Here is a 25,373-nt window from a genome sequence, read left to right on the forward strand (position 1 = left end):
GCCCAAAATTTAAATCTATGGTTTAATAAACTTTACAACTTTTTGGGGCTGTTTAATATTTCTTTGGGTGTTATGTAATGATAAAAGGGTGTGAAATGTCCTGTCCTGCGGTTTTATGTCCTTAACCTTCCTATATAAAGTATTTAGTTTATATTTAATGGCTGTGACTTGTTTATAGTGGGCCTCTACCCCCATGGGGTTGCAGAATCTGGGTCTTTGAGTAGTTGCTATTTTTTGATCAAGTAGCTGCCTTGACTACAGTTTTGAAAGCATGGTGAGCATTCGAAGTACAAGAACTAGATTACATGCAGCTGAAATGGTTGTGATTTCAGTTAAAGCTGTGGCGTCCCCATTTAAGACTTTGCACATTACTGCAGAGCATTTTCATTTACACTCTATGGGTTTTTTAAAAAAAAAAAAATTACTTTAACTTTTTCCCCGCAAACGTATACATCTTCCCAGTTTTTGTTACTACTTTTCTTCCTATTAGCCGCTCCTTCTTCAAAGTGAGGTACTGTGTGGTAGCACGTTATAACCTATGCAGCATGACTCTTTGGGTGATGTTTTTTTTTGTTTCTTGTTGCTGATGGATTTATTTTTTTTTTTTTTTCTTGGAGGTGTTTTAAGCCCTAACAAAGGGATTTCTACTTGTTTTGTGTTAATTGTGCGTATAATAGTTTAATACGAAAAGCTTTATAAAAGGGTTACTCCAACCTCCGTGACCATTTCTGGTTTTAGAAGTGATAATGGTGGTAGTAATCTGTATGTGCAGTGTTTCAGTTTGAAACGCTGCACATACAGAAAAATCTTCATTTTTGTGCCAGGGACTTGTTACGCTACTGGTACATGTGACTTAGGCAGCCTGGCAATCTGTTCTGGACTACCTAATGCTAATCCTGTGCAAAAATTACACCTGTTGTCCGCACACCTTCCGTGCTGGTGGCAGGACCTGATTAGCTTCTTACCCTCAGTCACTCTTCTGGAAAATGTGGGACTGACACCCCTGTCCCTCATGTGAGTTGTGGGTTACTTATATTTTGTGTGTGTGTATAGTCTGTCTACTTACCTCATACCACATTAGAACGAAATGTATCTATGTTAACGGGTTACTGACTGCTGTCAGCCAATGAATGAGAATCTGTGCATCAGAATTTGCACAGAATTGACATTAACCAGCTGGAACTTTTGTTCCATTCTGCTGGAGGTGCAGTTAATATCGGTATGTACGGATGTATACAGGCTCCAGGAATCATGACCACGTCAAATCACTCTAGTTGTCGTGGTGCCTGGAGTGACCCTTTAATGAGTGAGAATTTGTATATATTTTAATTTAATTGTGTTTTTAGTGACTCCCTTTTAAGACTGTTGTCTCTCTGTACTATAATATTCATGACAGCAGCCATTTCTTATATGTCTTCCAGAATATGTTATATTTTCCCCAAAGGTGGTATGTACCACTAAATCGGGTAAGAATTGAAAATTACATAATCACTGTATATGGTGTTGGCCTCGTAAATGTTCACTTTGAAATGTAAAAGTATGCACTTGGAAAGGCACAGTTGTTGTATGGGGATTTTATTTTTTTATTTTTTTTTATATATGTATGTATGTTTAGGCTTCAAACATATGTACTATTTAAAGGTAAGGTGTGCAGATGTCTATAATATACACATATAGATTGCTCTTAACTGGGGCTAAGAAGTAATACATGGAGATTGTTACTCAAACAACATGTCAAGTTAAAAGGATTTTTCTGAAGTGCTATTTTACAATTTAATCTTTCAATTCTCATGAAAAGTAACTTTTTATTTATTTTAGCTGACCTCCTAAATGGAACAAAGAAAGATATTTCCAACAAGGAAGTAACACGAATATGGATCAATGATGATCTTAAAATGAGGAGTTTTTCTCCAACTAATGTAAGTATTTTCAGTAAGATATGCATTTGTTTTCTGTTTTATTTCTGACCTGTTTATAAAGACCCACAGCTCAGCTAGATTAGTTTGTAAAATGTGCACAGCAAGTATTTTTTTTTTTTTTGTGTCTAGTGCCACTCGCCTTTTATTATACAAGGGGTATGATCTTGCTATTGCTCATATGCAATGGTTTCACACATACACATTGCAGTCCAGAGCAGCATCTGAATGGAAACCACTCTTCCTTGTAGCAGTATTACATTGATTCCTAGATGAAGCTGGTGAGCTTGCCTGTGTGTGCAATTTCTTTTCCCATGTTCACCAGTTCTGCAATAGAAAATCCTATCTAGGAATCACTCAAAAAGACCTTCAGGTGCAAGTGAATAATAGGAAAACAATTAGGGGTAGTAAATTCCTCCTGGTCAGTCCCTAATCTTGATTTAGCTAAAACTGTTAAAAGAATACTCCCACTTCCATAACATGCGCTCAGTAGAGAGAAAAAGGTGCTTAAAAAAAATAAACTTCAGAAGTTATGGAGTAATGCATTGTTCCACAGTAAAGTCCTTTATTTCAGAAATTGTTTTGTTTTTTTCAGTTTTCTCTTCATAACCGCTTTTCTCTCCTAGTATAATAAGTCTGTTTAATGCTTTTACAGAAGGTTCCTGTAAAGGAAGAGGAAGAACCGGAGGAAGAAGATGAAGAGGAAATGGGGCATGCAGAGACCTATGCAGAGTACATGCCAATCAAACGTATGCCTATATAACCTTTTCCATTGCTGTGGAATGATCACACAAATTTTATCTTTATTTCTTAAATGTTCTGATTAGACTAAAACCTCTTACACTGTAGTTTTTTTAGTTTTTTTTTTTTTAAACAATCTTCGTGCAGTCTCTGGTTGTTTTTTTTAAATTTTATATTTTTATTTTAGTGAAAGTTGGATTGCGTCATCCTGATCCTGTTGTGGAAACCAGCTCCTTGTCTAGTGTAACACCACCAGATGTCTGGTTTCAGGCTTCTATCCCTGAGGAAACCATTGATAATGGCTGGCTGTCTGCTCTGCAGTTAGAAGCTGTGACATATGCCGCCCAGGTTTGGATCTATTGTATTTTGTGTGTGCTTGCGATTATATGCATTGCCTAAATTCTCTTTATATGGAATGATTTGAATTTGTTGCAATAATTTGTCACTTCTAACCCAGTCCCTTGTTTCATATGGTGGCATACCTCTCTAAATATACGATTGGCATTATTGGATAAAACACTGTGCTGTATTCTTGCCTAGTGGTCATGGTACACCAATAGGGGGAGGGGGGGGCCAATGAGTTTAATGACTTTGCTGTAATATCCTCTTTTGAAGTGTGATATTTAAGCAGCGCTATTGTATCTGTGAAAATCACACCATTGAATAAAACATTTAAAATTGTTAAAATAATGACTCCTCTCTTTTACGTATTGTCACTACTTTTCCAAACCCGGTTTCTCTTTACAGAACCCCCATTTTCTTTTTATGTTCTTCCACAGTCTATTTTCAATGGCAGAAAACGGCTACCTTAATAAAAAGGACTGACAGGGAGCCATGACTCGGGTGCCAAGTTCCATTAAAGATGTGTGGAGTTTTCAACTAAACTTTATTTTATACGTCTCAAAAACATAGTTGCTAAATATAGAGCATAAGTAAACCTAGTATAAAAACTATCCTGGTAAATACATATTTTTAAATAGGTTTCTTTCCTTTAAACCCCTCCTTTAATATAAACATATTACTGATACATAAGTGCACAAATTATTTTCTAACTTTAAAAGGTTTACACAATTATTTAGTACGATAGCCAACTTTCTGAACTTCTCCTTTGCCAACCCATGTAAAATGCTTTGCAGTAATGTAAACTATGAGGGTTTAGAGAAAATCTACCTAGTGCTTCATCATCATAGCCCTGGGGAAAAAAGCACTTTGCATACCTCATTCTAGTTCTTTTGAAGTTCTACTTCCTTTCAATAGTAAGACTTAACATTTAGAACAGTGTCTCCAATTAAGGGATTGCATTTCCATGAATTGGCAGACCTAACATTCCCTGCACTTTTTGTTGAAGCATGCAATGCTAAAGCTTTACAGATTAAAATATCGGACAGTCTTGTTATATTATTGATTTTTTTATTTATTTTATTTTTACAGCAACATGAAACATATCTTCCCAATGGAGAAAGAGCTGGATTTTTAATAGGTGATGGAGCAGGCGTGGGAAAAGGAAGAACTATTGCTGGAATCATTTTTGAAAACTACCTGCTTAGCAGGAAAAGGTCCTTATGGTAAGTTAATAAGGAACTATAAGTTTATAGAAGTTGTATTATTTTAAAAACACATATAACAGAAAGGTATAGCTTGCTGCCAAATAGGGCACATAAACAGTCAGAGTGGCTGCAATAGATTACCAAGTGAAAATTTCTGGACTTTGTAGTTGATCTTTGTGTAAGTTTCTTTGCAAACACGAGTACATAACCTCTCTTAAAGGAATATTTCTAAGTGCCACATGTTATCATGCCCTTTCAGGGTAAGTGGTCAAATCGCTTGACGTCTTACTTAGGTTTGCCTGGCGCCCTCTGCCACATCTTTTAAGTCAGAATCTCTCTTTACTGAGCTAACCCAACGATTTAGGTCTTCAAGGGAAAAGTCCACACACACACTCATGTGTGAAGATTGTGTTTTCAGATAATGAATAGAGTTTAGTTCAGGAGAGCTAATAGAAGCTCAGTGTAGGATCTTCTGTCTGAAAAGTAGACAGTGCTTTGAGGACAGTTGGCAATACAGCAAATGTTGAGAAATGTTGGGGTTAATTGTAAATGTAATTGAATATTTATGTCCTATGATTTACTTTAAAAAAAAAAAAATTTAAGGCACGTTACATGAAGTACCTTGTTGAATTTCTTTACACAGGTTTAGTGTTTCAAATGATTTAAAGTATGATGCTGAAAGAGATCTGAGAGACATCGGGGCAAAGAACATCCAGGTTCATAGTCTAAACAAGGTATGTTACTTTAAATTTCTATTTGGATGTATGATGGATACCATCCGGTATCTGAATAATATTTAGCTACACGTATTGGATTCTTTATAACCAGACTCTTGTTTTTCCTTCTTCTGCAGTTTAAGTATGGAAAGATTTCTTCAAAGCACAACGGTAGTGTGAAGAAAGGAGTTATTTTTGCTACTTACTCCTCTCTGATTGGTGAAAGCCAGTCTGGGGGTAAATACAAAACACGTCTAAAACAGCTTCTTCACTGGTGTGGAGATGAATTTGATGGAGTTGTATCCTTTTTATATTTTCCATCTGTGTAGTGTAAAATATGTTTCTAAAGTATTAGATTGTAATATTTTTGCATGCAAAATTGGTTACAGTTTAGTGGTTGTTGTCGTCATGGGAAGAAAGGCACTATAAAATCATTTCATCTCATTGAATTGCTCCTAGTTCCTGGAGTTCCCTGGCACTGTTCAGTGTTAAAGGGACAGTCCAAGCACCAATACAACTTTACTGCATTTGATATGCTGTACTAATAAAAAAAAATGTGAATTTTTTTTTTTAATGCTCTAATTTTTGTTTTTGCATTAATTAAATGTTTTGCAGAATGCTGCACCATAAGTCTGCCCCCTCATGCCAGAAAGACTTGCTTATCAAACGTATTCACACAGTCTCAACCCCAAGAGCACTGAGTGAGCTATTTTTAATTTTCAACCGGGTTGCAGTCAGGGAAATTACAAACGGGTAGTGATATCCTTGCTTTGTGTCCTCTCCTACTGCATGTTTTGTTGTTCAGAACATTCAGTACAGTCAGTGGCTGAGCTGTGTGCATATATTTTTGATAAGGTTGTCTTTTTCTGGAGTGAGGGGGCGTGGCTTAAGACATTGAAGTTATATTGGTACATAGCGGGTCCTTTTAGTCTATTTTCGATTGTTTTAACACTGAATGATGTGCATGGCATCAATTGGAGTTATGGCTAAATCAAACATAATGCACTTAGTCATGCCACTTCATACCAACAATATGCAGCTGTAATAGGCTGAAAGTCAGTAACTGCTGCTCAGACTCCTTTTATTCTCATTAGCCCAAGGAAGACCAAGGGAATGGGCAGCTGGGCATGCTTATTTAGTATTAAAACATTCAAAAGCGGTTTAACACTGAATTAAAGAACGTTGCCAAGGAACACCAGACATGAATTACTTAAACGTGATCTAGCAGTGAGTTTTCACAAAATAGCTTTCAGGGATTGGAATGGGAAATCACGCATTAATAAGTTGGCACTATGATGTGTACACATTATGACTAAATGGAAGGCTGATTTACCTCCTGTTCCATATCATTACTGATCCTTAACCCCTACTGTAGATTGTATTTGATGAGTGTCACAAAGCTAAGAATTTGTGTCCTGTTGGTTCCTCAAAACCAACCAAGACTGGATTAGCAGTTCTAGAACTCCAGAACAAGCTGCCAAAAGCCAGAGTTGTATATGCTAGTGCCACAGGTGAGTAAAACTTGCATTATTGAAAATGTACTTTTCATTGACATTACATCAAAAAGGAATGACTTCAGGGTTTGAGCTTTTTTTTTTTTTTTTAACCTATTTATTGTTTAGCATCTCTCAATTTGTTTTTGTTTTTTTTAGGTGCCTCCGAACCAAGGAATATGGCTTATATGAGCCGTCTAGGGATTTGGGGTGAAGGCACTCCTTTCAGAGAGTTTAATGACTTTATCCAGGCAGTTGAGAGAAGGTACGGATGTGTATTTTTAATTTACAATTGCAATGCATTTGATTTTATAATTCTCAGTTGCACCTTCAGCAGTTTCTTTAAAAACGCTGTGTTTTTATTTCAGGGGAGTGGGTGCCATGGAAATTGTGGCAATGGATATGAAACTAAGAGGGATGTATATTGCAAGACAATTGAGCTTCACTGGTGTGACATTCAAAATTGAAGAAGTCCCCTTAGGCTATGATTATGTCAAAATGTATAACAAGTCTGTAAAGCTGGTAAGTAATGTCACTTCTATTTATGCTGGATATTACATGTTAAAGATGTTTATTTCTAATCAACACCCCCTCCCCACTAACACCAATCCTCCGCAACAAAAGTTTCCTCCCCGGGATGACCCCTCAACACTTTGCAAGATACGAGGACAACAACCTAACCCGATTCTATCACTATTTTCAAGGACAAACCCTCCTACCCTTCACACACCTCCTAAACACCACCCCATTCACCACCTTCGACCACTTCCGCTTCCTACAAATCCGGAGCTTCCTATCCCACCCAACTAACCAAGCCACAGCCACCACCAAACATACACTGTTTGAAAAGATGTGCATGACCACACCAATACAAAGGGGACAAATCTCCACCATCTATGGGATCCTACACCTCACCAACACCCCCAACGCACTAACGTACACCACAGCCTGGGAAAGAGACATAGGCCCTCCCGGGGACCCATCCGACTGGCAGAGCATATGGGAAGCCACTGCGGCCGTCTCCATCTGTGTAACACACAAAGAACAGGCGTACAAAACCATGTTCCGCTGGTACCTCACCCCCCTACGATTGAAGCAAATGCACGCTGCCACCTCTGACCAGTGCTGGAAAGGCTGTGGCGCACAGGGCACATACATACACCTGTGGTGGCAATGCCCACCAATAGCACAACTATGGCAAGACATAGCCCACACAGTCAACAGAACACTACACAGCAACCTTCCACTTGACCCCTGGATATGGCTCCTGTCAAAACCCCACGACTCACTCACCAGAGCCCAAAACAAACTGACGGCGAGAGTTGCCCTGGCCACCCGGAGAACCATAGCCCAACACTGGGGTAGTAACACGCACCCATCCATGCCGGAGGTACTGAAAAAAGTTACAGACGCGATGGAGATGGATAAGCTCTCCGCCCTCGCCCACGACACCACAAGATCCTACCACAAGATATGGGACCCGTGGCTCATCGGGACCATACTAGCACCCTGAATCCACTAGGCCCGCTACTGCCCTTGCCCACCTGGACCCCCCTCCCCCTACACCTCCACAGTACCCTCCCCGCATCCTCTCCTCTACCCACCCCCACAACCAGCCCTCCCCCCCAACAAATAAGCCCCGAACATATGAATTAGGATAGAAAGGAAAATCCCCCTTATATCGCTAACAGAATGGCCCCATGAACCCAAACCTCTGAGCGCCGGCCCTTCCACCAGACCCCCAATTGGGGGTGGAAGGGCCCGTGCCTAGTAAAGACACACAGACAAGCACGCCAACCAATTACGAAGGAATTCCGCGGCCAACACGCCTTAAGGAACACCACTCGCATACCCTGGAAATCCCACTGCCCACCCCCCAGGGCATCAGACCCCTACAAACCCCACAACACAGACCCACGAGGCACCATCCTTGTAAAGAGCTAACGCTCCTCCACAATGTAAAAGCTCACTACCATACAACCCACCACACCCACACACCCCCCAACACGGCACTATGTACAGACCTCATACCCCAAGTTACACACTTACCCCAAGTTCTCCCTCACCTAACCCTCCCCTCGGATACACACCACAAAAGAACGACACAGCAAAAGGCCCTTAGGGCAATGACCGTGCGCATCTACGATAACGCTCACAACACTAGACCCTGTACGCCCAACCTGAAAAAAACACTATACCAGACCACCTACGCCAGGGCGATCAGCAGCGCACACACTCCTGTACCCCTCTTGGTGTAGATTCATACACGAACCCTGAACTATACGAAACCCTATTACAATAAACACCACCTGTACCCCACCGTGATGATGAAAATACTTGTATGCAATTTTTTGTTACCCCCCTTCTTTTCTGTAACCCCCCCTGCATTTTACCGTACTTGAAAAATTTGAAATAAATAAAGAATTTAAAAAAAAAAAAAGATGTTTATTTCAATGTGTGTATGTACTGTGTAGACTCTGACCTGTACCACATGCACATCGACTAAAACTGATGCTAGTATACAAACTATTGTGACCTGTTTCTCATTTTATCAGTGGGTGTTGGCAAGAGAGCGATTTCAGCAAGCTGCTGACCTCATTGACGCAGAACAACGGATGAAGAAATCAATGTGGGGTCAGTTTTGGTCGGCACACCAGAGATTTTTCAAATACCTCTGTATAGCATCCAAAGTCAGAAGAGTAGTACAACTTGCCCGTGAAGAAATAAAAAACGGCAAGGTAATTTTAATTAAATGTTTTTCCTATTCTGTCCTATATCACTTTCCCCATCTTTATTCTAAACCCTTTTCTAATGTCTTGTCTTAGTGTGTAGTTATTGGTCTTCAATCTACTGGAGAAGCAAGAACGTTGGAAGCTTTGGAGGAAGGGGGTGGTGAACTGAATGACTTTGTGTCTACTGCAAAGTGAGTTTAAGTATTATCTGTTTGTTATTCTCTGTCGGCCTCTGCATGTTTTAATTATATTTATTTTTGGTAATTTTTTTTGCTACTAAATCTAATAAGTAGTTTAAGATCAATAAAAGGATCATTAGATGTTGTAGGCCTTTTTTGTGGAACAAAAAGATCTTTCTACCATATAATAGTTATGATGTTGGCTATCTGATAGTCTTGTTCCATATAATTTTCTTCTAAAAGGCACCTGGTGGGAGGGAACAGGGCAATGGATTTGATTAGAGAGCAAAAAAGATCACAATGGATGGCTCTTAAGAGTGTTAAAGTTGGTTGTGTTCTTCTTAGGAGAATTTATTTCTAACATTAAGAGGACAATTACTTTTGTGCGAGCAGTTTGTGTAATTTAATGGGTACCTCTAAGCGCAAACCCAACTTTACATCATTGCAAAGAGGAACCTGAGACAATCTTTTCTAAAGTTACTCCAACCTCAATGAAAATTCCTGCCTGAAATATGCCTTTGCAAGCCCTCCACTTTATACCAGACCCGTGGCTTTCCTATGCTTCTCAGCGAGTATTCAGTCAGTGGGGCTAACTGAAGCAGAAGATAACCTAAATTTTTAGTAACTCACTTGTATGGCAGAGTTCAGATACCATGCACTATAGCAAGATGAAGAGCTTTAGGTATCTGGAGTGAAGAAAAATACAGTTTTAAAAAATTGACAAGGCTACTTAAATTACCTATCGTAGCAAACGTATATGGGGATTCAGTTACACAATGTGGCCAATTGTGGTAAACCCACCACTACACAGTATTCCAATATCAGTGGGTCCTACAACAATTTCACCATGGGAGACCAATGTGCTAAACGAAACACTATCGCTTAAACTGCCTTCAGAGTCTTTTCTCAATTTAAGCTTTCCTGACGTCGCCTCCAAAGGGGGCTCCTATAGTGGATAGGTGGGGGTGCTCAGCCTAATAGAAATCTGATCTGGATACCAAATTTACACAGAAAAAGAGGAATTGGGGCACACCCAGAATTTGCCGTTGGCATTAAATTGCCCGTGTTTAACTTAGTTTAGGACCCACAGATATTGGGGTATTATTGACGTAGTGTTAGGCTTTACACAATGGCCAAATGGTGGAATTGAATCCCCATATTTGATTGCTGAGAGGTGATATTAAGTTACCTAGTGAAATGTAAAACTGTATTTTTCTTGTGTGCACACTGTTCCCTAATCTGTATTTCGGTCTTTACGACAGCAACACAACTTAGAAATGCATGTTCCAGGTGTGCCCCTCTATTCCTATTTTTTCTGTACTGTAGCTGTAGACAGACAATGTAAATAATCTGAATGCTACCTTGAAGGTTTTTTTTTTTACTTCACATTCTCGTTTATAAAATAAGTTACTTTATTAACTGTAATTGTCATACTAAAATTATTGCATTCTTCAGTCAGATCTTCTATTTCTATATAGTGGAAATACATGTTTTTGCTACTAATTCTAATAAGTATTTTAGGATTAATAAAAGGGTCATTAGGAGGCAGTGTGTAGGCCTTTTATTTTGTGGAACAGGAAAATCCTTCTCCAAAAAGTCTACTGCGTAACTTTGTACTACCATACAACTATTTCTGTTCAAACAATACTCATTTTAATTCACTAGAAATTGTTTTCCTTTCCTTCATTTTATAAGAGAAATCTGCAACGTGACAGCCACTTTAATATGTATTTTTCTATATTCACAGAGGAGTGCTGCAATCTTTAACCGAGAAACACTTCCCTGCTCCTGACCGGAAGAAGCTCTTCAGCTTATTAGGAATAGATCTCAGTGCACAAAGCAATAACAACTCTCCCAGAGACAGCCCGTGTAAAGACAAATTAAAAAAGAGGAAAGGTAAGCAGGAGTTTTATACTCCTTCTGCCAAGCTTGGAATACAGACTGAAGACTTTCTCATGTTCATCAGTTTACATTTTTTACTTGTATATGCAGTTGCTGTGCAGGTGTCCTAGTTGTGGTTATGATTTATGGTAGTTAAATGCCCAATGTTCCATAGGTTATGTGGTTAGAGCAGTGGTAAATAGGAATCCCAAATGCAAATACCCAGTTATACCATCTTACCAGTGGGCAAGATACGAAAAATGTATATCCACCCATCTCAAATTCTCATAGATTGTAAGCTTTTCCTTTTTCTAGAAAAAGTCCCAAATGTTAGGATTATATGGAGGGAGAAAAACTCAGTTATTTATCCCTCCATATGGGCACACCCACTGCTAGTGATTATTGGGGGATGAACTTTCTTTTTTCTCCCTCCATATAATCCTAACATTTGGGACTTTTTCTAGTATCGTTAACTTTGGGTTCATGCCCTATTTCGGTTGCCCATTTAGTCCCTAGTTGTACTTCAGGGTTAGCTCCTCTCACCCTGTTGTCTTCCTTTTTTTATCCTTTTCCTTTTTCACCTCTTTCTATGAGTGTGAAGTGCTTTAGATCATGTTTTCACTATATCAGTGTTAAAGCGGTATTGTTTAAACATACACGCACAATTCTGTATTCTCTTAGAACGTGCAACATAGAACAGCTCATATTAGTAAAAACTGGATTTCCGTGCCTTGACAATTTATTCTCGATCCTAAACTGTTTGGCTGCAGAACAATATTTATTAAATGGGCCGTTGCTAAGGGAAATGGTGACGGTGCAGATTTTGTTCAATTGTATTTTTTCCCTTTGCATTACTGGGGTTGTTGTAGAGGTACTTTTAAAACGGAATTGTCATATTTGAAATATTGGCAGTTCCTCTTTAGCTATTGGGTTGTGAGATGTCAGTTGAGGTGATTTCTCCTTTAAAATTACGGTCTAAAGTAATTTTTTTGTGATGTGCACATATTGCATTTCTATGTAAAAATTATATATTTTTTTTGTAAATCATTTTACTCATTGGGGAATTGGTTCTACTTTTTTTTATTTCCTTTTGCACGCTCAAATTATAATATTATCACTGGTCTACCCAGGTGAAGCATTATCACGGGAAGCAAAGAAACCACGGAAAACTGGTGGTCTTGCAGGTAGCAGCTCAGATGAAATGGACAGTGAATCAGACACATCTGACAAGGAAGCAGGGAGTGAAAGTGAAAGTTTCAAGTCCGTCAGTTCTGGAGATGACGATGATGATTTTAATCCGTTTCGCGATGAATCAAGTGAAGATGATGAAGATGGTAAGGTTTTTTTGCTCGATGGAAAATTAACCTTTTAAATAAGAATGTTGGCAATCAGAATAAGCTAATCTACAAAGATTCTTGGTTTGATTTTAACTAGAGATATAGAACATAGACTACCTCTGCAATCTATCAAAGTTGGCTAGCTATAAAACATGTCCCTCCAAGATAGTTGTATAAAATAGACTATTGATATAATTGTGATCATCTACTGGTGGTTAATAGAACAGATCCTCCTATGGGGAAATCAAAAATTTAAGCCAACATTTTTTTCTTAATATCTGCAGTGGCGGCTGAATGGTCAATGTACACATTTAATAGAACACCATTTTATCACTAGGGTGCCTTCCTTTCCTATTGTGTCAGATTAAGAGTAAAATAGAATCCAACTGAAAAATGATTGCTTTAGTGAATAACTAACTGTAAGTTTCTGTAGTTATGAAGTGGTATTTACCATCAATGAATATAAAATCACTGTTTATCTGAGCTGTGGTGTACATATGCTACACTTTAATAACTCTGACATTGCTGATGATTGTGCATTTCTTTAAAGATCCTTGGCTGATTAGAAAAGACCATAAGAAAAGCAAAGACAAAAAGAAGAAGAAAAAGATTGATCCTGATTCAATTCACAGTGCCTTATTAGCATCTGGTCTGGGATCTAAACGACCCAGCTTTTCAACTGTTGCTAAACCTGTAACCCCCATTGCTTCTGCTGCTAGTTTACCAGGTGAGTTTGATCACTAGGTGACTGGTGTAATGTACTAGGAGAAACATGTATTATGCAAATAACACAATCCTCCTTCCTTCCCAGCTCTCTCCAGTAATACAAATCCTAGTAACAGCTGTGTGACGAGCCAGGATGCTGTAGAGAGGGCCCAGCAGATGAAGAAGGAACTTTTGGACAAACTTGATGATCTGGCCGAAGCTCTTCCACCAAACACCTTAGATGAGCTCATTGATGAACTTGGAGGACCTGATAATGTGGCAGAGGTAACTTGCTGATTTCTATTAAATTGCAGTGTGCTTTTCCAGTTTGTTGCGTTTTATAGTCTCTAGTTTATGAAATTTCACTTACTTTATTTAAGTGTATACTGTTACATTTGTAGCTTGCTGTTGGATAGTTTGTACAGCACCATTCTGTCTTTCAGTTAATATGGTGGTATTTCTTTTCCTTCATAAAGATGACTGGACGAAAAGGCAGAGTTGTCAGCAATGATGATGGCAGCATATCTTATGAATCTAGGTCAGAGCTAGATGTTCCTGTTGAAATTCTAAATATCACGGAAAAGCAGAGATTTATGGATGGTGAAAAGGTATGTATATATTTGTAGCGTTATGCAAAACCACATTAAAATTCAGTTATATGTATTTACTTAAAAATGAAACTGTATTTTTATAGAACATAGCCATCATCTCAGAAGCTGCCAGTTCAGGAATCTCGTTACAAGCAGACCGCAGAGCTAAAAACCAGAGGAGGAGAGTACACATGACACTGGAATTACCTTGGAGTGCAGACCGAGCTATTCAGCAATTTGGTGAGCTTAAGTTACCTGATTAACCATGAACAACAATACCAGTCAGTCCTGCCACACATACCTTATCTTAAATGAACACTATTGTCACCAGAACTACAGCTTGGAGCCTGCAGACTTTTTAATTGTAAACACTGCTTTTTCATAGAAAAGGCAGAGTTTACATTGGTCACTAGGGACACCTCCCGTGGCAGTCACTCAAACATCCACTAGAGGTGCTTCCTGGATCAGTGAATCACAATGTCAATCTCTGAGGAGATGCTGATTTGGTGGCTCTTTTTGTTGTGCATGTGCAATTGCCTCCTGTTTGTTTGAGATCAAATTTGATGATCTCAGCCAAGGAGGTGGGTGAGGCCAGTCGAGAGGAAACCCACACAGCTCTGGGAAAAGGGTAAGTAAATCATTGTTTTAAGGGTGGTGAGGCACCTAAATTATTTTAACCCTATAGTGTCAGGATTACAGTGTTCCTTTAAACTTTGTCCTGCCATTATCAAATTAAGAGGTGGGAAGGAAGATGTTGCATTCACTAACATGTTTGTAGACATATCCCCAGTTACAGAGACAATGCAAAACTGGTTTAACGACTTGTTTTCTAAAAATCTGCTAGATATACACAAAAATCTTACATAATCAGGGCCAACTCTTTATTATAGGGAATCCAGCTTCTATTACAGCTTTTCCATTTGAGGATTACCCACGTAGGCAGGTCTAACGCATTGGATGAGGAAGGTTCATTCTCATTGTTGCATTAATTACTTGTGTTTTTCATGCTGTAGAATAAGTGTAAATCACTAATTATTTTTGATCTATATATTTACGGTCATGTGGGAAGAACTTGATTGATCGGTCAATGGTAAATGTCTTATTAACTTTTTAGCTGCTTCTGTTCATCTTTAGGTAGGACCCATAGGTCTAATCAGGTTACCGCTCCTGAATATGTCTTCCTGATTTCTGAACTTGCGGGAGAACAAAGATTTGCTTCAATAGTTGCAAAAAGATTAGAAAGCCTGGTAAGTTTATGGTTCATACTCCATTTTTGGTACATATATATATTTTTATTTTTTGTTCATGCATACTCTTTCATGTTGGTAAACATTCCATATATTGTTTATACTTCTTTACTATGGAGTAAGGTGCAGTACCTTTACCTTCTGCACCCCGTATTCCTGTGACACCACTGGAGTGCTTACCGCAACAGGAACTGTCACCACACATTCCATTGTATTTTCGTGAATGCATGACCGTTACGTTTAAATAAAAAAAAAGTTAAAAAAAAATGTGTGTATGTATATATATATGTATATGTATATGTGTATATATGTGTGTGTGTGTGTGTGTGTGTGTATATATATGTGTGTATATGTGTATTTTAAATAAGATGTTAAAAGATACAATCATAGAAGATCATCTATTCCAATGTGCCAAATTTGGTTTTCCTTTGTTTCTTTAGGGAGCTTTAACACATGGAGACAGGAGGGCAACAGAATCCAGAGATTTGAGCCGCTTTAACTTTGATAACAAGGTAAGGTTGTTGCAATAGTGTATGATTATTTTATAGTTTGAAAGTTTTAGATTTTTTTTTTTTAGATTTTTTTTTTTTTTTTTTTTTTTACTTTTAATCCCATCTGGAATGATGCCCCTCTTAAAGGTTACAAAAAACACACACATCACTACCCTTAGCTGCTGGAAAAGGGGAGGGCATGGGCAGCACAGATGGGGGTAAATGCTGCCATTGAAGACCTGCAGGTCGAGTTACAAAAGTTATAGTGGAGGTTGGAGTTGCTTTAAGTGCTATTTTGCTTGTTACGCCATCATGTTATTACAGTTGAATACTGTTATAGGAAGAGGAAAATCAATTGATCAAAAGAATATGGACCTAGTTATTGATGCTTTATTTTAGGACTTTAATACATTTTTGCTAGCCATTTTCATCTTATGAAGTGGCTTATTTCTATTATGAATGTTCTTTACCAACCTAATCTGAATTGGGAAGCTGTTTTATTCTGTTATAATTATGTGCTACTGATATCTTACAGTACGGAAGGAATGCTCTGGAAATTGTCATGAAATCAATCGTGAACTTGGATTCTCCTCTGGTTTCTTCTCCACCAGATTATCCTGGTGACTTCTTTAAAGGTAACCTAAAGTGCATGTGGTTATCTTAGCAGATAGCAATTTTTTCAAGCAAAATGTTTAGAACTTACCGTAAGCAGACATTTAAAAAAAATGTATGTATTTATTTTTGCATTCCCATTCCTCTTTGAATACTTCTGTCAAAATTGAGTTATACCAAAAGATTACAGAGATTTTATAATGCCAGGATACAAAGCTGTATTCCTGGCACTATCGTTCCTTCCCCCCAGTGAATAAAAAGTTTAAAAGCCATTTACTTGCCTGATCCCAGCGCCGATGCCACTCGGCGCTTGTTCAAAGCTCCTCCATCGCACAACGAGTGGGCTCTAATGCACGGTAAATGCTGCACCCAAATTGGACTTCACCATAGAAAAGCATTAAATCAGTGCTTGAGGTCAGATTTGTTTCCCAATAGGAAAGCATTTATTCAATGCTGGTTCAGTGTCAGATACCAAACCACAGGTCCATTTCAAACTAGGAAGACTCTGGAACTGCAATGTTTTACATTGCAGCACTAGGGGCAATAAGGACATTGCACCCACACCACTTCAATGAGCTGAAGTGGTCTGGTTGCCTTAAAATATATTAAACTATCTTGTCTGTTTCATAATTCACATAAGTTTTAGAGTACACATCTCTATTTTGCAATTTTAATGTATTTGTACCTTCTCACAACATAATTCAGTGTTTGGTGCCAAATTAAATTCGGTTTTAAATGTTTTTTTATTTTTTTATTTCATCCACAAATGATAAATATGTAAATGCAGTACAATTTGTCACAGTTGCCACTTGAAGTTCTGCCTGCTTTTCAGTGCTTATTTTTATGTTCGATCACAATTATTAAACTAGTCACTTGCTGATATAACCCAGGTCATCAGCCAGTTATAACCTGGTATTTTCTGTACTTGGGCTAATTTAGCTTGAGCATCTCACTGGGCAGGAAAGTGGAAAATCCTTATTTCAGCAGTCTGTATCCATTATCCATGTATTCAGTCTGCCATCTGAGCCATGCCTACTGTATAATAAATTGTTTGTTGAGAAAAAACAAAACTTTTTTGCATTTCAGTTTTCACTTTAAAAAAAAGATTCTAAAAACTATATCGTTAACTCTTAATAAATGTTGTTCTTGGCAGATGTTCGGCAAGGATTAATAGGTGTTGGTCTAATCAATGTTGAAGACCGTTCAGGAATACTGACTCTTGATAAAGGTAACATTAATAAAAGTCTTAATTTTCTATATGGCACAATAAAAATGTGTGTGTATTGTTAAGTCAGGCTGCCCTTCTATAACACTTGGGGCAGTTAATGTTTGGGTGCAGATTAGGGAATCGTTTTAATTTTGCTGCTTAATATTCAATGCTTATTTGGTGCGACATTGTTTGGTTTTACATTTTATAGCTTACATTTTTCTGGCTAGTATTGATCCATTTTGACTGAATCTTGCTGAGCTTACATGGCTTCTGTCCCCTTTGGCTGCTTAGTTTGTAGCTGTAAATTTCCCCACCCTTTGGTTGTCTCACCCCCACCAAACACACACTTATCCTCTCTTGTGACATATAGCTGCAGACACAAGATCATATTTAAAAAGTATAAAGTGTATAAGTGTTTGATATCATAAGCTTCAAAGGGCTGAGTTCTCTGCATTGCATAAATTACACACTTGCATTTAGTGTTTTGTGTTTTATTCCCCGAATCCCCTCCCCCCAATGCTCAGAGCTCATGTATTAAAAATATGATTAATAATTTAATCTTAAAACCAATATATATTTGTCCATGCACTGATTTACTGATTTTAGTGACCATGGTGCATAATAGATCAGCTGTTAAACACTCCTTTATTAGAACAGGGAACTTTCCAACCCTGCAAATGTCCTTTTAAAGCTTCAAGCCTGAGAATGTCAGAAAGACCTTTGTGATGTTGTAATGTTTCCGGTCTGTCATCATGAGATCCTAGTAGACCTCTTGTTTTTATTCTTTTGATAAATTCTGGGATTTGTTTTGGTTTCTCCAGCATAACTGGACTCATAGTTAAGTGCTCTCTTAATTCTGCTTATCAAGGTACAATGACATCTCTCATTTATTTCTTTGTAGATTATAATAATATAGGAAAATTCCTTAATCGTATCTTGGGAATGGAAGTCCACCAACAGAATTCCCTCTTCCAGTATTTTTCTGACACACTCAATGCTGTTATTCAGAACGCTAAAAAGAATGGAAGATATGACATGGGTATTTTAGGTAACTATCAATATATTATTTTTGTGTTACTTTTACAATTGTATCTATTATGAGCATATTGCTTCTAATGCCCATTTCTTCTTTCAAGATCTCGGTTCTGGAGATGAGAAAGTGAGGAAAACTAACGTAAAAAAGTTCTTGACTCCTGGTTATTCTACCTCAGGCCATGTGGAGTTATACACGGTATGTTTTATTGAGCTACATACATTTTCTTTTTAACCATGCAACATGATTTCCAAAGAATTATCAAAAAGGTAATATCCTTTTGTAGTTAAGGCTCTTTTTATTTTACGGAAACAAGTGCAGAAATAAATAAGTGTGTGTGTGTGTGTGTGTGTGTGTGTGTGTGTGTGTGTATATATATATATATATATATATATATATATATATATATATGTTTGTTTGTTTTTGTGTTCACTAAATGAGATGTCTTTATTCTGCTGTATTGTACAGTATTCGTCAATACGTGTGTGGGCATAGCAGAAATAGACCATGTTTAATATCTCTAGGAAGACTATTGGTTAAGGTGAAACTGATTAGGAAATATTCAAAGTTCTTAAACCAGAAGGTGATGCCTATCAAGGACAAGCAATATTTTAAGAAATCTCTTATTTGCAACTATTTCTGTTCTTCCCCTAAAAGAACACTATAGTGTGAGGAGTACAAATCTGTATTCCTGACACTATAGTACTGAAGCTGCTGTTTAGATGACCGGCCCCCTCTGGGGTTTAAATAGGATTTTACTCTCCTTTTCTCCTGCGTCTGTTTCGTCATGGCTGGCCCCGACTGCCTCCTTCTTCATGTATGAGATAATCAATCTTGATGATCTTATGCAAGCCAGTGCTTTCCCTTAGGAAAGTTTTGGGAGGCTGTTGTGCATGCGTGGAAAAATACACTGTTAGTTTGTGATGCAATACACCCATAATTTTGTCTACTCACCCCATGTGGTAACATCTGGTACACCAGCTGGGATTCCTCCATATTTCCACTGAATGTGTGTGTTGGCATTCTGTACTCCAACATAAAGTATTAAAGACCTTAATGTTATTAAGAAGCAGTTGCTCATTATTTTATGACTTGCAAAGTGAAAATCAGCTCCTAGACAGTCTGTATTCAGTGTTTAATCTTTTTTTAGATAAGCGTGGAAAGAGGGATGTCTTGGGAGGATGCAACTAAAATATGGGCCGAACAAACTGGACCAGATGATGGCTTTTATCTTTCGCTGCAGGTATGTAATCCCCGTATTGAGAACAGGGCATTGTACTAGACTTAATGTGCACTTTATAGTGCAAAACAATGGGCCCCTTATTTGAAATACAAGCACTCTCGAACCAGGGGCACACAATCATGTGTATTTTAAGGGAATCACTCCAGTAATATTAAAGAGACATTATAGTCCCCCAAAAAACGTAAGCTTAATGAAGCAGCATGGGTGTATAGATCATGGCAGCATCTGTGTATAGATCAAGTCCCTGCAGTTTCAATGCTCAGTTCTATGCCATTTAGAAACATTTATTGAATTAAATTAAGTTAAATTACTTTTGTTTCTGTTATTGCAGTTTGAGCCACACCTTCCCTGACTGTGACTGACAGTCTGATTAAAAAATGGCTTCATTTTCAATCAGATGTAACTTACTTTAAAAGTTTTAACTTCTGCTCTGTAGTTTGAACTTTAATTAGATGCAGGGTCTCACAGTGCAGGATATAAGAATCTAAATTGATCAGAATTTGCAATAAAGGAAGTGTAGACATTAGATGACTCTTTACAAGTGTTTAAGAAGGCTGTGTGGGTCACATGCAGGGAGGTGTGGCTAAGGCTGTATAAATAAAGTGATTGAACTCCTAAATGGCAGAGAATTGAGCAGTGAGACTGCAGGGGCATGATCTATACACCAAAATTGCTTCAAAAAGCTAAAGTTGTTTTTGTGACTCTAGTGTCCATTTAAGGTAAATTTGCTTAATCGGAAGTCCTGTACAAATGTGTCATGCGTACCTTTAAAAAGTAGACCATACCAACACCGATGATCATTTCATGACATGGCAAGATAAATATCTTTTTAAATATCTTAACGCCTTATACACCGCTCTTATTTGCAGTTCTACAGGTTATAAATATATGGTTATTATAAACATATGCATAACAAAATACTTTAAAAGTTCAGAAGATGAAGAAAAACACAACGTAAAAAAATTATTTTAATGTTTGTGTTTTTGTTTTTATTACTGTGCTCCATGCACTTTTTGCCACAAAAAATGCCACCATATAAATCACATGTAATCCAGAGTCGAGTGTCCCCACCAGTTAACTGTGTGATTAGTGTCCCTAGAATGTACATTGCTGGCAGACAGGCAATACCTGTGAGGTTCTTAACCACTTGCAGCAAGTTTTCTTTAAATAAATTCGACCTTTCACAAATCTCTTCTAATGGGTTATTCTTTTGTCTTTTCAGATCCGAAATAATAAGAAAACTGCCATTCTGGTAAAAGAAATTAATCCCAAAAAGAAGCTTTTCCTTGTATATAGACCCAACACAGGGAAACAATTGAAGCTCGAAACATTGTCAGATTTGAAAAAGAAATACAAAAAGGTAATACTTGGTAATGTTTAATCTCCAGAAGTGTGTTTTTACTGTGTAGAAAGTTTTTAATGGGTTTTATTTTTTTTCATGCAGGTCATTTCTGATGATGCTTTTGCTCACTGGAAAGAACAGTACATCTCATCTGCTGACATCTGTACACATGCTTATTGGTGAGTGCATTTTGTGTAGTGTTGCAAGATACTCTTTGGGCACCAGTTGATGTAGCCACCTGGCTAATGACACAAGTAAACATGAAGTACTAGTGTAATCTGACCCCCATACAAAGTCAAGTTAAATGTAGAGTCAGGAATATAATAAACATAATGGGGATCACGCATCTGTTTGTCAGGCATGAACACTAGATGTGGATGTATTCTATCAGCACCATACAACTTCCGTTTCAAAAAATAAATAAAATGTGTGCTTTGCCTATGTCTTTCAATTGGCATTTTTTTTTAATGTGGGGGAAGTATAGGCATGCCAGTAATTGAACAGAGCAAGTGAGATACTCCAAAGTAATTCCATGTCCTTTTATGTGCAGCATGCTATTTGTATGGCAATTTACCCCGATTACACTGTGTACTATCGGAGTTATTGTATTCTCCTCAAAAAGCTATATATTCAAGATATTTAATGGCTTACATGTTGTCCTTTTTTAACTCTAAATAAAAATAATCCAATATTGCTGTGTGTAACATATTTTTCTGTCCTTTTTTAAATTAGGCGAGGAAATTGCAAGAAGGCTAGTCTAGGCCTAGTTTGTGAAATTGGCTTGCGCTGTCGGACATACTACGTGTTGTGTGGTTCTGTGTTAAGTGTGTGGACTAAAGTGGAAGGAGTACTGGCCTCTGTCAGTGGTACAAATGTAAAAATGCAAATCGTTAGACTACGAACTGAAGATGGGCAAAGGATTGTTGGTAAATATTACATTTTCTTTCAGGTTTTTACAAAATAAATGCTCCTTTGTATTTGAATATCTTCTCACAATGTGTATGTGTACCTTCTGTGGTAATAATTTATTCAACAGTTTAAGTCAAATTGTTTTCCTCCTCATCCATTTTTGCCTCTACTGACAAAGTAATCCCAGATCCACTAGAACATTATCTTATTCAAGTTAGAATTTACCCCACCTTGTTGGTACTGATTTGAATCCATGTTTCCTACATCTACTTTGCGTAGACGTTCACTGATTACCCGTCTGCTGCATACAGTTACACTATAATTAAAATGTTACTACAGATGTCTTGCTAAATCTTAAGGATCTGTGAGTATCGATTGTAATGCAAACAAAATGTTGACCTGTAAGTCCCTAATATTAACCCCTACACCTATTGGAAACGCTAAGCATTTATTCATCATATTGTGGGTGGAGGTGAGGGCAGAATGGGAAGATTGCGGAATTACAAACAATCTAGCTTTTAAAATTTCAAATATCAGTGTCTGTACAACTCCCAGGTGCGTTTTCTCAGCCAGTGTTTATCATAATCAAAGAACCGTGAAGATGAGGGCAATTTTACTGTTTGTAAATTGCACTTGGTGTATTAAGGGGTTGGCTTTGTTTTTTGTTTGTTTTTTAAACAAAAAAGAATTCACCCAAGTTCCCTGTAATTCTCAAGCTGCTCTTGTAAAGTGGTTGTGTCACCTGTGGGAGTCTTTGCATATCTTTTAAAGACCCTATGAAGTGACCATGCCTGCTTGTGTTGCAGCAGAGGTTGGAGAAGCTGAAGGTAGATATACTTATCTGAAGCTCTCCTTTGTAGACTATGCCATCTTTAATGCGACATAGGTCTTCAGCTTCTCTTAGGTCTGCCTTCAAGAGTCATGTTTTGTTGTATTCCTGTGCATGTGTGACAGTACAACACTGAGGTTTATGAAGGACCATGTAAGACCGTGCTAGAATCTCATTAAGTGAGATCCTTGTTCTGACAGAAGCTTCATACTTTGTCTTGAATCTTTTCAACGATGTTTGATTTCAGTCAGCATTAGTATTTCAAAAAGACTTTATTTTAGGTTGTGTAATAGGAATAAAAGTCCTGCTCTTGTTGTATTACTATATGACCATTATTACCTCTTTGTCTCAACAGGCTTAATCATTCCTGCAAATTGTGTCTCATCACTTGTGACTCTGCTTTCAACTTCAGACCAGTCTCAACAGATCGCAGTACAGCAGCAGCAGATGTGGCAGCAGCTTCACCCTCAGAGTATAAGCAACTTCAATGCTCTGTAGTAACAAGGTGGCGGAGACTTGGGTGTCACAGGAGAAGCTACAGGCGCACAGAACTGTGCATATAAATCAGGGACAGATTCCAAAGAGTTCAGTCTACTTGAGCATAGATGGACATTTTGTTATTTTACAAGTCAAGACTTGGGGGTCTTTGTGGCAATCCACAATTTCCTATGTAGTGGCACATTTGGTCTTTTCTCTTTTCTTTTGGTGCTTCCCTCCTGCCCCTCTATAGTAAAAAAAAAAAACAACCTTTTTTTGAATGCCACGGTGGTTAAATGTTCATTGCTTCCACCTCATGGAACTTCAAAGGATCCATCTCTTTTTTTTTTTTTTTTTCAGTTTTGGATGGGCATTTTTGTGTACTTTATGAAATATAGAGTTGGTTTGGCACATCTTCCATTTTTTTGTTCTCCCCACCCCGATTCATTTTCCACACATTGCTCAGGGTTTAACTTGGTAATCAATGGTCTTTCTTCATGTTAACTATCTCTAAATGCATGTACGTGGGAGGTATGATGCATAACATTGGTGTATATACAAGTTCTTTCCCCTCACTTGTGTAATGGTAAGAATGCATGCTTTCATTAATGCACTGTATTTATAAAAAGGTTATTTGCATTTTTGCTCTTACTTTGTTTAAAGCAGAGCGTGTCTCTGGAAGCATGACTAGAAAAGGCTTTGAATGTCCCATTGCAGGGAGAGGAAACTGGTTGCCAAATGTCTCCTCCCCCATTTTTATTTTTAGGGGTTTTTACACATTGTGTTTTAAATGCCACTACTTCATTTGAGTGCTTTTCTTGCTTCTGTAAAGTGACATTTCATCATAGTTGCTATAAAAAAAAAATTTGATCCTAAATGATTTTTAAGTGTAAAAAAATGAACATTTTCTAATGTAATGCAGAAAAAGGGCTTCTGCCTTGTGGGTTTTTTTTTAATTTATTTTTTTTGTCCCCTCCCCACCCGTTCTCCGTTAAGTATTTTGCTGGTCACCCAATAGTGGGAATAACATAACTTCATTAAGACCACCTTCTCTTCTTTCCCCATATGTCCCATTAGATTATTGTAATTTAATACAGAACATTTTCACTGGTAAAATCAGACACAATTTGAGCTGTAGGCTTTATGTTGAACACTCAAGGCTCCCCGCTGTGTGTTTTGCCTTCTCTGTAACTTGAATACCATTTAATATGTTGTAAGACATTGTAGAGTTTCTTGAGTTGTTTAAAAATGTAATGTACAAATGTGAATAGTTATCTATAATATGGTTAAGTTTTTTTTTTGTTTTGTTTTTTTTTGCCTCTGATAGTACTTGTTCCTAAGGACGTGAAAAGGACAATGTTTGTCTTTTCTTGCTTGCACAGGTTGCACTATTGAACGTTTTGAAATTGTATAAACCTGTTTAAAATAAAAAAAAACAAATCCTGCAAGTGTCCACTTGTAGGGTTCAAATAAAACTTATTGTACAAAAAAGGAAACTTGTTTTTTTACTTTGAATGTCAGTGTTAATTGGCATAACTGTTATGGAGTATGCTACTGTAATTATTTCCCCAGATGATTGTTTTACTCTTCTGATATTGCCCTCTTCGTAAAACTGAATTCCAGCCATATATAATTTGCTTTTGGCTATACACGTTTGCCAAGTACCCCTGAAAATGAGTCTGCTTCCATGTTTAGGGCCTTGCTAGATGGTGTGTTGGTATGGTCTTTGGACATTTCTCCTGTGATACCAAGCATGAGTAAATTTTGTTTCAATTTGGCTCATGTTTGAGGGAAAAACAGATTTTAAACAACCATTACAATAACAATTGCTACCATTTGCTCATCATTTGACACTCTACAAAGTTTTGGGAACTTTGACTAAAATTGGTAGAAAAAATGGCAACGCAATATACATCATATGAGATCCCCTGGAATGTTTTTCACAAATGGATAAAAAAAGTTTCCCCAGATTGCTAGTTAAATGTAAAAAGTGTTAAAATACTCTTGGGGGGTTAGGGGGGGGGAATACATTGTCATGTTTACTTTTATATACATATATAATTTTGTTTGGAAATGTGTGTGTGTGTGTGTGTATATCTCTCATGCTCTCTCTCACTCGCTAACTCGATCTCTCTGATCTTAT

At 37.6% G+C, this 25,373-nt stretch overlaps 1 protein-coding gene across 2 annotated transcripts in view; it reads left to right on the forward strand.

Annotated features, from left to right (window-relative positions):
• The window catches only part of SBNO1 (strawberry notch homolog 1), a 34,696-nt gene extending 10,709 nt beyond the window's left edge, over nt 1-23,987 (forward strand). For both annotated transcript variants that reach the window (XM_063454305.1, XM_063454306.1), the window contains exons 5-32: nt 1,819-1,919; nt 2,572-2,665; nt 2,845-3,005; nt 4,089-4,222; nt 4,848-4,938; nt 5,058-5,219; nt 6,296-6,431; nt 6,573-6,678; nt 6,782-6,935; nt 8,969-9,151; nt 9,239-9,336; nt 11,072-11,220; nt 12,336-12,539; nt 13,093-13,269; nt 13,354-13,532; nt 13,724-13,855; nt 13,942-14,077; nt 14,972-15,084; nt 15,525-15,596; nt 16,111-16,210; nt 17,341-17,415; nt 18,299-18,445; nt 18,534-18,628; nt 19,581-19,673; nt 20,896-21,033; nt 21,118-21,194; nt 21,748-21,941; nt 23,109-23,987. In XM_063454305.1, the coding sequence (XP_063310375.1) occupies nt 1,819-1,919; nt 2,572-2,665; nt 2,845-3,005; nt 4,089-4,222; nt 4,848-4,938; nt 5,058-5,219; nt 6,296-6,431; nt 6,573-6,678; nt 6,782-6,935; nt 8,969-9,151; nt 9,239-9,336; nt 11,072-11,220; nt 12,336-12,539; nt 13,093-13,269; nt 13,354-13,532; nt 13,724-13,855; nt 13,942-14,077; nt 14,972-15,084; nt 15,525-15,596; nt 16,111-16,210; nt 17,341-17,415; nt 18,299-18,445; nt 18,534-18,628; nt 19,581-19,673; nt 20,896-21,033; nt 21,118-21,194; nt 21,748-21,941; nt 23,109-23,251 (3,644 nt within the window). In that variant the 3' untranslated portion in view covers nt 23,252-23,987. The remainder of the gene's footprint in view (nt 1-1,818; nt 1,920-2,571; nt 2,666-2,844; nt 3,006-4,088; nt 4,223-4,847; nt 4,939-5,057; nt 5,220-6,295; nt 6,432-6,572; nt 6,679-6,781; nt 6,936-8,968; nt 9,152-9,238; nt 9,337-11,071; nt 11,221-12,335; nt 12,540-13,092; nt 13,270-13,353; nt 13,533-13,723; nt 13,856-13,941; nt 14,078-14,971; nt 15,085-15,524; nt 15,597-16,110; nt 16,211-17,340; nt 17,416-18,298; nt 18,446-18,533; nt 18,629-19,580; nt 19,674-20,895; nt 21,034-21,117; nt 21,195-21,747; nt 21,942-23,108) is intronic.
• The last annotated feature ends 1,386 nt before the right edge of the window (nt 23,988-25,373 follow it).

Source organism: Pelobates fuscus, chromosome 5 (assembly GCF_036172605.1).
Source record: "Pelobates fuscus isolate aPelFus1 chromosome 5, aPelFus1.pri, whole genome shotgun sequence".
Taxonomy (NCBI): domain Eukaryota; kingdom Metazoa; phylum Chordata; class Amphibia; order Anura; family Pelobatidae; genus Pelobates; species Pelobates fuscus.